Source organism: Arvicanthis niloticus, unplaced genomic scaffold (genome assembly GCF_011762505.2).
Source record: "Arvicanthis niloticus isolate mArvNil1 unplaced genomic scaffold, mArvNil1.pat.X pat_scaffold_981_arrow_ctg1, whole genome shotgun sequence".
NCBI classification, from domain to species: Eukaryota; Metazoa; Chordata; class Mammalia; order Rodentia; family Muridae; genus Arvicanthis; species Arvicanthis niloticus.
The window spans coordinates 33,512-48,397 of NW_023046533.1; the positions used below are offsets into that span (position 1 = coordinate 33,512).

A 14,886-nucleotide genomic window follows, 5' to 3' on the forward strand; every position below is an offset into this window, starting at 1 on the left:
TTTAAGGCTCTTTAATTGTCAAGCTAAAATTGATTTTGTTTCGTCTACAGCATTTATTGTAAGTTGCATTGACTGTATAATTTCCAATTATGTTAGTGTGTTGAAACCTGACATGTATGTTACGGGGTCTATCAACCAGCTTTTGTCTCACTGCCCTGAGTATTAGAAAACCTTGATTCTCTGAAAAAAGCTTGAAAGTTCTGGAAGTGAGTTAGGCTTTAAGCAGAAGCAAGAGGGTAGCAGGCTTGATTATTGCTGGTATAACAGCTTTAATTCCATTAATTGCTAGCACCTCTGCTTCTGCAATAGCATTGACACAAAGAGTTAAGACAACTATTTTTGTTAACCGTCTAGCAAAAAAGTTATTAATGTATTGAGTATACAAAAGAATTTATATAGGTATCTAGAACAATGAATAATGCTCTATAACCCATTCAAATTATCTGAAGGAGGTTCAGGGTTCAAGAGTTAGGAGCCATCCCAAGTGTCATGACAAATATCATTTAAGTAGTGTTACTTTTGAAATTCACAATGACTGTCATTATAATTAGAAAAAAGTTTAAAGACACCTGTAGGATATTTGGCATAATCCTAACACCTCTCTGGGTGTGTTAACTTTGCATAGTGAGATTATGAATTTAAAGAATGCTCCTATGTTGACCTTTAATGCTGCAGATAATGCCAATAAAATTATCCATGGCCTGAGCTCAGTATTTTCATTTTGGACAAACCTAAGGAATGGCATATATAGTTTGATCAGGCTAGCCCTTCTTGTCCTGGGAATACTTTTATTCCCGCCCATCAAGTTAAAGCTTATCTTTAACAACATCAACATGTTGGCAGCCAAAGTACATGGCTTAAACCTGAAAATGGACCACCAGACAGAGTTATTAAATTAACAGGCTGGCAAGCCAAGTACGAGTAAATTCTGCACAGAGCCTTAACAACCTAAGACATAAGTGCACTGCCTTTGATAATACATATTCCATTACAGGTAAGGAAGGCATTCTTGTCAGAGTGACCTAAAACCAGCTCAGTCTTGTTAATGAAATGAAAAAGGGGGAGAGGTGGAGAGACTTTGGTGCTGCTTGGCAAGAAGCTGACATGGGCCAAGGACAAAGAAAGGGGCTGCTTGACAGGAATATGACATTGGCCAAGGACAAGGAAGTAGGCTTTAAGCAGGAATCTGACATTAGACTAGAACAAAGAAGTAATTTCAGGTAGGAGTCTAAATTTTAGGCTACAACAAAAAGTAATCTCAGGCAAAAAATATAAATATTAGGCAAGAACAAAGAAGTAATTTCAGACAGGAATCTAAATTTTAGGACAGAACAAGGACTAGGCTTCAGACATGAAAATGACCTTGGGCTAGGATAGGGAAGTAGGCTCAGATACTTTGGTCATCCTGATAAGCCTTTAGAAACAGTGATCACAGGGAGTGTTCATGTAACTGGGTTTAATGCCTTGCTTGTTCTTTGACTATTTGTGTTTATTATATTGCTTGTTCCTCGACTATTTGCATCTATTGTATTGCTAGACCCTCAACCTAGAACTGACCTTAACATATGCATGTAATCAAAATGGTATAAAAGCATAAAGGAAGAGGGGTATAGGATAGGGAGTTCTAGGGAGGGGAAATGGGGAAATGGGGATGACATCTTTATTGTAAATAAATAAAATATCCAATAAAAAAGGGAAAAATGAGGAAGAAAATAAAACACTGAAGCTCTGTTCATGTGCACAGGAAAGATCACATGGCAACACAAAAAAAGGAAGTATCCATGGTGTTAGAGGAAGCCCTACCAGACACCAACCCCAATGGTACCTTATCTGGGACTTGTAGCTACTGTAACTGTAAGAAAAATGCATTTCTATTGTCTAAGCCCCAACCCTTCATTCTGCTTCGTGTTACTGTAGACCCACATCACTGATTTGTTTTCTGTCTTTTCTCACTATCATCCTAAAGCTTAAGTCTTGACTTAGACAATCCAGAGAAATGATGGCAGACCTTTGATTTGGTTCTAAAGATAAAAAGACTGCTGAGCCTATGCAATATATATATATATATATATATATATATATATATATATATATATATGTCAGAAGACTGTTTATCCTTGTCTCTTTAAAGATTTATTTTTAATTTTTAGTGCATGTGCATGAGCACGTGTGTGTGTGTGTGTGTGTGTGTGTGTGTGTGTGTGTGTGTGTGTAGATGAGTGTAGGTACCTATAGTGGCCAGAGGCACCAGTTCAGCCTCCAGTGGGAGTTACTGGTGGTTATAAGCAGCCCAGTATGCATGCTGGGAACTGATCTCTAGTCTTCTGCAAAAGCAGAATGTGTTCTTAATTGCTGAGCCATCTCTTCAGCTCCTTTCTTACTGGCACACAAGCAAGAGATGCTTCTTATAATATCTGGTAAATTAGGGTCAGTAAAATGTAAAAATATAAAATAGTCCATAAATAAAAGTAAATGACAGAAAATATAAAAAAATAGAGCTTAAGCATTAGTTTCACACATGTCTGGTTAAAGAAATAAAAGAATATACAGGGCAGGCCTGGAGGGGGCGGGTCTGTGCTGGCCTCAGTGCCACCCGCCAGGCCTGAGGAGAGAAGAGGGAGGTCACGGAGTGAAGGTGTATCCGCTACAGCCGCGCCCGTTGCCTCTGGGACCTGTGAGCGTTAGGAGCAACCATGTCCTACTGCCGGCAGGAAGGGAAGGATCAGATCATATTTGTGACCAAAGAAGACCACGAGACTCCTAGCAGTGCAGAGCTGGTGGCTGATGACCCCAATGATCCCTACGAGGAGCACGGGTTGATACTGCCTAATGGAGATATTAACTGGAATTGCCCATGTCTTGGGGGAATGGCCAGCGGCCCCTGTGGGGAGCAGTTCAAGTCTGCCTTTTCCTGCTTCCACTATAGCACAGAGGATATCAAGGGATCAGACTGTATAGACCAGTTCCGGGCCATGCAAGAATGCATGCAGAAATACCCAGACCTCTATCCCCAAGACGAGGAAGAGGAAGAGGAGGCAAAGCCAGTGGAGCAGGTGGAGGAGACAGCTGACACGAAGGTCTCTGCAGCCAAAGAGCAGGAGGCAAGCTCCTGAAGGCCACAGGCCCTGGCTGCCACTCACCATGGGACTTTATATACAATGCCTTTTGGTCACCTCTGTGAAAGTTCTTTCCCTCTGTGCACTGTAATATACAAAATAACTTATTTTAATGATCAGGGGTCTTGGCCTTGTACACTGAAGAAAAGGGGATTTGTGCACCTGTGTCCTGCATAATCCTGTCCTTAAATGTTAGGCCACTCCTGGATGTACTACTCTGTGATTGTCCTGGATTTTGCCACTTTGAAATAATGTGCTGAGGCTTCTCAGCAACCAAAAGTTGTTACTCAGGAAAGTTTATCGTGAGAAAGCTGATCTATTCTGATCCACTGTATCCCTTTTGGTAGATTTTACACCTCTTTGGGAAATTAAGTAAATAGATGCCAAGACTCCTTTGAGAGTGGGTCCATTCCTACTGGAAGAGCCTGGTGGTCAGGTGCTTGCTGGAGTGCATGGGGCTGCTGCCTCGTTCCTGACAGCTGAGTTTCTGTGTTTGCAGTCCAGGCTCCAGTGCCCACAGTTGCAGGGTGGGATTGGACCCTGTGACTCCCAGTCCTTCCTAAGTGAAAGGAGAGGCAGGGTTTGCAGTTTCTTGTTTTGCTATTCTGAGAGCCCTGGTTTGGGGCCCATGTTCACTCGGTTGTGGTATTGAGGTGGGGACCTAGCTGCTTCCAGAGCAGAAGCCAACAGAGGAATGTCTGAATGAAGTAACTCAATTAAAAAGAAACAATTTCTATCTGAAAAAAAAAAAGAATATACAGAGAACAGAACAGATGCCATAATTGACAAGCTGGTAGCTTTCTTAGTGAGAAAGACTTCCATACTCAGATTCAAGATTCTCAACAAATGTCCAATTCAACAAAATCAAGTGAAGTCAAATAACAAATCTGGCAGTATTACAACTAAAGAACACACAGACACATTAGGAGAAGCACTTACCACAAGCAGACCTTTATGAAGGGATTTCATCAGAGTGTGTTCAGAAAGAAGGGAGTGTCCTCAGGAAGGTCCAACATTCTGAGAAGAAAAGTGCTGAGCAAGCCGAGTGAGCACAGGCTTATCTGATATCAGTGGCTGTCCAAACTGACCCTCTGCCATGGCACTTAGAGAAAAGTCTGCAACACTGGCCAAGGACATGACGTAAGCTGGATAAGAGGTGACTTAAGTGGGAGCATCCCAAGGTCTCTGAGTCATGTGTGGAAAGGGAAAGGCATTCTGTTACTTAAGCTTTAATAGTTGAATGGACTGGTGGCTACTCAGGTGGCAGTGGGAAGAATGGAACAGAGTCTGGGACTTCTAAACTTGAGGAGATGGAAAAAGAGAGAGAGAAACAACAGCAAAATGGAAAAGAAAAAAACAGTAGCAATGACTAATTCTGAAAGAAGGTAAAAACAAGAGCACATGTAAGAAAACTGTAAATACAGTAAATATGAATGTAAATCTTTAATAAGCACAATAAAGAAAAGCGTGTTCTTTTCAAGAATGTGTAGAACATTTGTAGAAAATGAATCTCTCTACTATCCATTGGACAAGCCTCCAAATTAAAAAAAAAAAAAAAAAAAAAGTAACATGGACATAGACTATATATTAAGACCACAATGGAATTAAGTTAGAAGTAACTAACAAGACATCAAGTCTAAAATTTCAGAAGTATACAAACACTTCTAAATAATTCATTAATCAAAAAAAAATAAGAATTACAACAGTAATGAAACTACCCTATAAATCAACTTGTGCATCATAATTAGCAAAGAATTTGGAGGGAAATGTATATATTTGGTACAAATTTAGCTAGTCTCAGAAAGACAAATAAGTTTTCTCTCATGTGTGGTTTCTAGAATTTTTTTATACAAAATTTGTGTGTAGATATGGTGTGAGAGTAGAAATGATTCTGTATAGGGACCAAAGAGGATCAATAGGAGGAGGAGGAGGAGGAGGAGGACGGGGAGGAGGAGAGGGGAAATGGGTCCAGGAGTGTGAAGAGGGGCAGCCTCAACATTGGTACATATGTATATATACAAAAATGTCCTTATGGAACACAGTACAACCTACAATGAATATATGTGATGGAAGTTTTAAATTGCCATAAAGCTAGTTATCATTACATCACTCATCCAATATAATACATTAGGAAAAAAAAAACGGTCCAAGTAAGAGAAAAGTAATGAGAGACAGGCATAGCAGTGCATGATTTTAATCCCAGCACCAGAGAGGCAGAGGCAAGCGGATCTCTATGAGTTCAAGGCCAGTCTGGTCTACAAGGAGAGTTCCAGAACAACCATGACTGTTCCACAGAGAAACCCTGAATCAGAAAAAAAAAAGAAAGAAAGAAAAGAAAAGAAAGAAGAGAAAGAGGTGGAGAGAGAGAGAGAGAGAGAGAGAGAGAGAGAGAGAGAGAGAGAGAGAAAGATAAGACCCATTAGGAAAAAAATAGAAAGCAAGCATACACTGTAAGAGGCAGCCAATCCCAAATGCCAATAAACTCCATAAACCTATGGGAATGTTAGTCACAAGAAGGACATTACACACCCCCAAAAATAGTGTCATGAATTAAAGAGAGATGGAAGAGTCTGGATTTCATGAGGAATAAAAAATGAGAATATGGGCCGGGCGGTGGTGGTGCACACCTTTAATCCCAGCACTTGGGAGGCAGAGGCAGGTGGATTTCCGAGTTCGAGGCCAGCCTGGTCTACAGAGTTCCAGGACAGCCTACACAGAGAAACCCTGTCTCGAAAAACCAAGAGAGAGAGAGAGAGAGAGAGAGAGAGAGAGAGAGAGAGAGAGAGAGAGAGAGAGTATGGTGAGCTAATTTATGTCAATACATTGAGAAGTAGACAAAATGGACATGGGAAAACATAACAGTGAAATTATTTAAAAAAAAAAAAAAACAGAGGAGATTCGTCTTAACTATTATAACGAATCGAAAGTTTCAAATCTTTCCAGAAGGAGGCAGATAGGGAAGGGAATAAGAAAAGCTGAGAAAGGAAGAAAAGCAAGCAAACTCAAAGGTGGAATTCATTTAATATTCCCCTTTCCCTGGTGGAAGGGACAACGGGATGCTGTGAGGAGGCTCTGATAGAACCAAAGGTTCTGATAAGGCAGCTTCTAAGGAGATGGAGGCCGTGGAGACTAACAGTGAAGACAGCACACTCCCCACAGCCTGCTGATCTTCAAATCCCTCTGCATCGTTAGGTGCCACTCTTCTCATAGAAAACTAGTTCGGGAGCAGTATTCACAAGATATTTAGGAGAGCTGAATGGGTAATAACATTCATGTGAAGCACCCAAAAGTACCTAGTTCACCATAAGAGCTCAATGTTGGCTGCAAATTAGTGGCTATTTTTGTAGAGGGCAATGACCCAGACATGCAAGTCTTCTTGACATGCTTAAGTTTTAAATCAGAGGCAGTATAGAACGAGCTTTGTGGTCTGGGCCTTTAATCAGTCACACCGCAAGTGGACAAATTGGAGGGCTTAAGCATCAGCCAATCCTGAACTGCAATGAATGACCTATGTAAGGTCAGACTTTCCCTAGGAATCTACTGCTTGATACAAAACAAATATGAGTCCAGCTCTTGCAATTAGCTTCTTTTAAATCAAGAGACTTGGAATGACACCCTCCATTTTTACAATGTGCAGTAAACAGATATTACCCCACTCAGAGAAGGAGACATGGCTCTAGGGGTTTTTTTTGCAGAGGATGGGGAGGGGAGTCAGTTTCCAGCATCTATGACCAGCAGTTCACATCCAGGTATATCTCTCACTCCAGAGAATCCAGTACCCTCTTCTGGATTTCATGGACACGCACACACACACACACACACACACACACACAAACACACGGGCTCTGATAACCAATTCTCTTAGCTGCCAAAGCATCACTTCTGTTCCATCCAGTCAAGACCCAGACTGGAACAGACAGACATCTCATGCATTTATTCAATGTACATGGACATTTCTCCATCCTAATAGTCAGTTAGACATTCATCATAGAAAATTCATCATAGAAAATGCATAGAATCCAACAAAATGCTGAAATTTCCACTTTTAGGTAGCCAGTGTTGGTACCTAGCTCTCCAAGTCCTCCTCTACAGCTTACAGCCAACAGCTTATCTGGAAAATTAGGAAGAAGTGACAGGTTATGAGGGCCGTAAACTAATGCTGTCAAACAACAGACAATGGTAATGAGAATCAAATTGCCTACAAATTTTGTATCCCTTGCTTAGGTTCTTTAAGCCTTTGGAGAAACGATGCAGAGAGGTGAGAAACACTCAGAAATCCAGTCATGTTCACTTGACACTATCACTGAATAATTGTTCCTGAGTTCCTCTTCCATAAACAAGGTGACACAAAAAGATACAATTGAATTATGGAGGTGGGAAAGCTAACTTACCATGAGCCAAGTCTGAAAAGTCTTAGTGTTGTGGGAGGTCACAGCCCACATTCTGTCTCTTCTACTTACATGGAGTGAAAATCATAGCTGACATTGTCACTTGTTTTTGTTCCCTCCATAATCACCATTCCCATCTCCACTTGAGGGCCAGTATGAGGATAGCTCTCTGAAAGGAGGAATACCTGCAGGCTTTAGACCAGGACGTAAAATTCACAGTGCGAGTTGGTAATTGCTTGTGTTTGTGAGCTGCCCTACTTCAAGAAGGGAGAGCTTGGATCTGTGTCAGAACATGGTCGAAGAAGGGAACCGTGTGTGGAGAATTTGTGATTGTACCCTTTTCTCATGGGGTTCTTCTTAACCATCAGAGTATAAATTGTCTGATGCTCTAAATAAAACTGGCTATTGCATGAGACTCATGTTCATGTCCTTTATCGGCTCCATTCTCCCAGGTCCTGCCACCTCTAGGAGAGGCAAACAATTGGCACCACAGACAGACCTGAGGTTGGTTATGAGATAAGAGAGAGGGGACCCTTGAAGGAGGAGGAGAGTGAGAATAATGTGGCAGAAGCCAGGGAAGGTTCTGCTTCATGCCAACCTGTGCATCATCTTTAAAGAAAGGAGGAACGAGAGTATTAAAATCACAACTATTAGATCGCTTGCAAGTCATTCATGATTGTAATCCCTTGTTTTCAGAAGAAGGAACTTTAGATGAATAAGTAGGGGGGTCAAAGTCCAAAAGAACATTGAAAAGACATATAAGTAAAGGGGAATGATCCCTGATCAATTTGGGGTCACTTGGTCACTAATTTGGACTGTTATCAAAATGCTTTAAAAAGATAAAAAGGATATTAACCTTGAGAAAGAGGTGGATAATTCCTTAAATGGATATAAACCAGAAGAGCAAATTTTAAATTGGTTAAAGAGTCAAAAAAGATTTTGCCCGGTAAAACCAGCACCACTGGTAACTATGCAGGTGATGGCTCCCTCAGCTCCCTGACTGGAACCTTCTTTAGATATGTATCCTCCATTGCCTGGAGATGATCCTGAAGCATGAGGTGAGGAATTTGAACATCAATCTAATTTTGAATTCTTTCCTTTTTTTTTTTTTTTTTTTTTTTTTTTTTTTGGTTAAGACTTAGGACAGCCTTTGGAAAATCTAACTTATTACCTAGACAAGCTAGGGCCCAGCAGGCATAAAGATTTTGTTTTTCAATTTCTCCCCATCCTCATGAACTGTGCTTGGTATTTTCAATGCAGTCCTAGCTATTTAAACTCTGTAATGGTGGTTTTTTAACCTCTGAGCCATGACCTCTTTGGGGATCAAACTTTCACAGGGGGGTCACATAAGACCATCAGAAAACACATATATTTACATTACAATTCATAACAGTAGCAAAATTACAGTTACGAAGTAGCAACAAAAATATGGTTCTGGTGGTCACCACAACATGAAGAATTGAATTAAAGAGTCACAGCATTAGGAAGATTGGAAAATGACATTGGATAGTCCCCGGATAATATTTTAAGGGACAAGAAAAGAATTGTCTCCCGTGAGTATTACATAGCACAAAAAAAGATAAATAAATATGGATTTATTGACACCATAAGGACCATAAAATACTAACAGATTACCTTCCTTTTCTTGATCAAATCAGAGTAAATAAAGTAAACCAGTAAATCAGAGGCCCTGGCACCAGCTTTTATACAGATTTGATCCTTGCTTTTTACTTAACTAACAATAAATTTTAAAAGCATTACAAAACTTACTGATTTTCAAATTTCATTTGCACATTTCTATGGAAAGATAGAACATGATCCAACTGGCAAACTATGGAATTTTTCTCACACAAACTAAATTTTGATTACAAAAATCGTCCAACCTTGTCCCATTCTACAGACAAATACTTATTGACATCTCATGTAAGGGTACAGGAGGGACTCATGGTCTAGATATTCATCGATTTATTTATTAATACTTTTTCTTTAGCCCATCGGGTAGAACTGGCTGCTTTGATTCATCCACTGTGGTTAATTAGTAAAGCTGAAATATCATTTAAGATTCTGCTTATGTTGTAGGATTATTTCCAGCAATAGAATCATACTCATGTGTCTTCCCCGCTGGGGTGCTGGGCTGCCTACACGATGCTCGGGGAAGGTGGAACACAGTCTAAAATAGGAGTCCCAGCCTGTGTTTCGATGAAAACAGCAGAGGGTGGGACAAAGGCTGTGGTTCTCAAACTCCTGTGCACCTAGACGCTGCTGGGAACCTCAAGGAGTTGAGAACCATTGTTCCCATCCTCCCATGTACCCAGACACCCTGGGAACCATGAGGTGTTGAGAACTGGGCCCTCGATGAGCACTGGATTGGGGGCGGGGAGGAGTCCGGCTTAGGTCCAAGTGAGTGCCAGGATACAGAGGGGCTGGAAGAGAACCTGCTATGGGAGACTTAGGCGAGGCTCTGTATATGATGAAGGCCTCCCTCTACAGTGGTTCTTGATGAAGGATCAGTCCTTGCTAGTCCAAACTGTTTTTATCCAAGGCAGATGAGGATGCATACATCTTAGGGTGGATCAGGGATTAAGTACCTTTTACAGGAAGGGATACTCATTAACCACTCGAGACCTATCTAGGTAGCTCATTAGCATGGAGAAATATAGGTTTTCATACTACATAACCAGTTGTCATGGTCCTCTTAGTGGGGTGTCATGCTTATGTGCTCCAGGACAGGAACCTGGTTGGGAGCTCGTGAGAACTCTTGCCATTCTCAATTACGAGATTTACTGGGGTTCTGAACTTGCTGCTACATTACCAGTTCTGTCTGGTGGCACAGTCCACTGCCCTACACTCGTGGACACCCTAACCTACCTGATTTTATTGCAGAAGGAAATAAACAAGCTAACACATTAACCTGCCCCTTTTGAAGAAAATTGGGAAGGGGTATGCTACTGTCGCTGCAGATTGATCCACGGAAGCATTGTGGATTCCTCTTCAGCTCCTCTGGCCCCTGCCCATCAAAGGCAATGAAGGGGGGGGTGGCAAGGAAACAGTAGAAGTCACCAGGAAGATAGCAAATCTCCAGCTAAAGGCTAAAAGGAGATAACGATCATATCATCAGAAGTCAAGTCTGCCTACCTGGGGCTATGTTAAGGCCCTGTGTACCAAGGGAGAAGTTAGTCTACAGAGCACACAGAGCCCCATGCCCCCTGAGACTCTCCTGGTGATGCTAGGTGCTGACCCATGCATCTGTTATGCCTCTGAACACATGTACTGGTCTTATGTTTTCCATCCTCCTTTGCTTCAACTTATAGATTGGATGGATCCAGTTCCTGTTATCTTTACTAATGATTTCATGTTTATGACTGGACCTTAGTACTGTAATAGACTCATTCATTCATCTTGAAAGGAGCCTGCATTTAATTTTTCCTTGGGATTTAAATCACTTTCTATTTGCATAAGATATCATAACATTTGCATTCCTATTAAAGACAAAAAATGGCCTTACGTTCTACAGGAGACCAGAACCAGTGGGTAAGAGTGAGTTTTACTTCAGATTATTCACTAAAACCTCTTACTGACAAATGTGGCGTATCTGCCACATGAGGCTTGTCCTTGTGACTACACATTTTACTCGTGGGATTCTTCTTAACCTTCAGAGTATAAATTGTCTGATGCTGTTGAATAAAGTTGGCTTCTTGCATGAGATGTTATTCCACCTCATTTATTGGCTCCATTTTTCCAAGTCCCTTCCACCACCTCTAGAGCAGTGGAAGACCTGGAGCCAGCTGCTGGCAGTATGTTTGAAAGAGGTGTCTCGTGAGCAGGTCCTGAGCTGTGTCACCAGAAAAGTCACCAGCCATTATCAAATGCAATAAAGGGAATGTGGTGACTGAACTTTGATCTAAAAGATTAAACTGTATTTGCAGTCCTGGAAAAGGAGGCTCTATATAGGGAAGTAATGGGGTCAAAGGGTGGAGACACAGTCAACTTTGGAGCAAGGAATTAATAAAAATGTGTCACAGGGGAACATAGGAGTGTGGTGAACATTGCAGACTCTTGCAAAGTGCCAGGAAAAAGAAATATGACCTTGGTAAGACGCTAGGCATGAGGCCAAAGTGGAAAGCTAGGGCATACCACGAGTGTGAGACTTTTTTCTGGTCACTGACAAAATCAGATATTGGGAAAAATTAAAAACCAGATTCTCCTGGAAACTGTGGACAGGAGAGCAGTGATTTCATACATGGACCAGTAATGGTTTCCTCCACCAACCCATGGAGAGAAAGAGGTTTCACTCATCTGGGATGTGGAACTCTGATTTCATCTCTTCTAACTATAGAGTAAGGAATGCACTCTAGGTCCCTCCACTCTGTGGAGGCTTAAGACAGGTGTTATCTCCATGGTCTCTCCCAGGAACAGAAGTACTGACATTGTGGCTGATGGTGGCAGCTTCCTGATGTAGGTAGGTAGAGGCCAGAATCCTAGACTCACAGGATAAATCTCTTTTCTTGCCAGTTGACACTCTGTTCTCCCTCTGTATACAGCTTCTCTGCCCCTGCATTCAGACAACAGAAGCTAAGCCCAGCTATGCTTCCCTTACCGCTGGGAGACACAGCTGGAAGAGTAAATTATCTCTTTATTTACCTTTACATACTGGCTTCTCCAAATATGGAGATGCTAGGCTTGACTGGTTCCTGAGTGGGGAGTTGTGCAGGGAAGCATTTCATCTTTATTAATGGTGAGCATATACTTCAAAAAAATGAAAAAATAGTTATCTTTTGTGTTTTTAAAATGTTTTATCAAAAGACTGGAAGGAGCTAGAAAAGCATACAGAAATACAGGTCTTCCTGCCCCTCCCCCTTCAGCCCCAGTTCTCAGTAGGTGTCACTCAGGAGACAAGTTGTAGAATATACACCTTCATTCTCTTTCCCTGATATTTCAGGCTTTAACACTTTATCTACTGATTTCCAGTTGTGATAGATTTAGTTAGCTTCTCTCGCAGCTCGCTAAACAGGCATTTTGTTGCTTAGAGTTCAACTGTTGTTGATCCCTTATCAAGTCATCCACCATCTTCTTTAGTTCTTGCATGATGGAGATGTTAGCGTTTTCCATCCCATGTTTTAAAGGAAAGATCCTGGACCGCCTACCTGCCTCTCCATCTCTCCTCTCCTCTAACCACTCTTTGGAGTCACTCTTGTTTTCACAACATTACATTAATGTTTTACTCCTTTCTGTAACTATTGACAGACCACCCGAATTTGCTGCCGACTGAGCAATTCTAATAATTGAAGAACAAGTAGTGTTTACATAATCGTCTACTGTATACCGTGGCCCAGCCAGGTGCACTAGGATTGCATGCTACACGGCTGCTTACATAATTGCTGGTTAGAAACACTGCCCCAGCCAGGAACACAAGCAATGTGCTTCCCACAGCTCTTGTCTGTCGGCCACATTCATCTCTACTGCTCCTCCCTGCTTCTTAGTAGAAGGATTTATTGTCTCTCCTATAAAGCGGGTTTGCCTGTGCTTTCCTCTACTGTGGCTACAATTCTACGCAGAACCATGGGAACACAACTCTGGTGTGCCCCATTGTGTGGGGGTGATGGATTATGGTAGCAACGTTTGAAACATCAGTGGCTTATTTTCCTTGCCAGAAAGTAATGATGCACAGGAGCGGACTACATGCTTAAGGCTTTGCCGGGTAACCAGCCTTATCCAGAACAGACCGGGAAGCAATGAGACTAAATGAGTTTTAATAGGATAAAATAGAGCCTAGAACGTCATTTGTTCAAGAGGAGATTTTTTTAATCTTATATCAAAACAGGGCAATAGTAAAAAAAAAAATGTGTGTGAAGTTCTTCTTTCTGTCCTTCATTGAATCTGATGTGGAAGGAGCCCTTTGCATGAACAGAAAGACGATGAACTCACAGTGGAAGTAGGATGAGCATTTTCCCAGAACTGTGTAGTGGAAGATGCTACTGTGACAAAGCAACTCAGGAGAGACCTCCTTTGTTGACAGCATCCACACAAAGCAGCACCTGAGCAGCTGAGGAAGGGGCAGGAAGGCAACATGACACTCAGCAAGGCTCCCCTGGCCACACCGGAAGACCAAGGCTCCCATCAAAGCTGCTCTCCTCTGTGTCTGAACTTTGAGTTCAGGAACTTTTACAAAAGGTTGAATCTGTATAGTTTAAGGTTGGTATCTAAGACAGTGAGCATCATTAAAGGATAGCCATCTTCTCAGTAATAACAAATGAAGCATGTGTACTTAAAAATCACCAAAATTCTGGCCTTTCCAACTTCTTCCACTAGATGTCGCTAGTAGTAAATACCACAGGATCCGGTTGAACCAAGCTGGAAGTGTTCAAAAAGGGATTGAACTGATTTTAAGAATTCATGTTGGTGGGGGGGAGAGATTCGAGGGTGGGGAGGTGGGAGTGGGGAGGTAGGTGGGGGCACATCCTCATAGAAGCATGAGGAGGGGGGATGGGATAGGAGGTTCCTGGGTGGTGGGGGGAAGGGGGGTTAGGGGATAAAATCTGAAATGTAAATATAATATCCAATTTAAAAAAAAGAATTCATGTTCCATTATTAGCACTTGAGGAAATAAGTGGTCATTTAATGATACTCAAAAGAGTAGATGACAAGCTTATTTCAAAGATTAATCAACTGGAAGGAGTAGTCTTCGGAGGAGGAAGAAACGAGAGTGTGGAACCACTTGAGGGAAATGAGAAGAGTCAGCCTGGTGGGTACAGGGGAGAGAGGAAAGGCTCCACATCCTTACAAGTTCGCATCCTGCCTATGTGACCTTTGACTTTCTGCATTCCTAGCCAGAAAATGGATACCATGTGAAGTCTGCACATTTTGCAAAAGATCAGATAAAAGATCCCTTGCATCAGTCTGTGACTACTCTATCAAGAACACCAGTGCTTGTTGACGTCATAGATTACTGAGCATCAGATCTGATCCATTAAATCAGCAGGTCTGAGGACAACCAGGTAGTCGGCTAATTCCATTTACCGAGCTTCTCATGTGACCTGATGCTAAAAGCTGTTCTCTCAGGATAAACCACCTGCATGAAGATCCTGAAAGGATGAAGATTTGTGAGTGAATCAACAAGATAGTTGCTCACACACTAGAACAAAGGTAAAGCTCGAACAGCATCTCCACATGAGCGTTAAAGGAGCAGGACTCAGCATCAGAAGATCAGAGCTTGAAGATCAGCCCTGGAGGTGAGGGCAGAGCTACAAGGCATGCTTCTGAAGAGCTCCAGAGTTTTCCCAAAAATCCCACACTCAGGTCTCTGTGAAAGCAGGAGGGGAAATTTTGTGGGATGAGAAGGGATACCATGGCAGGAGAATGGAGATAAAAGAATAATGGGGGGA

General features: G+C 41.8%; 1 protein-coding gene across 1 annotated transcript; it reads left to right on the forward strand.

Moving 5' to 3' along the window:
- The first annotated feature begins 2,555 nt into the window (after positions 1-2,555).
- Positions 2,556-3,458, forward strand: LOC117702554 (mitochondrial intermembrane space import and assembly protein 40). The gene has a single exon (XM_034493636.2). The coding sequence runs from the start codon at positions 2,694-2,696 to the stop codon at positions 3,111-3,113; it is 420 nt and encodes a 139-aa protein (XP_034349527.1). The 5' UTR covers positions 2,556-2,693; the 3' UTR covers positions 3,114-3,458.
- The last annotated feature ends 11,428 nt before the right edge of the window (positions 3,459-14,886 follow it).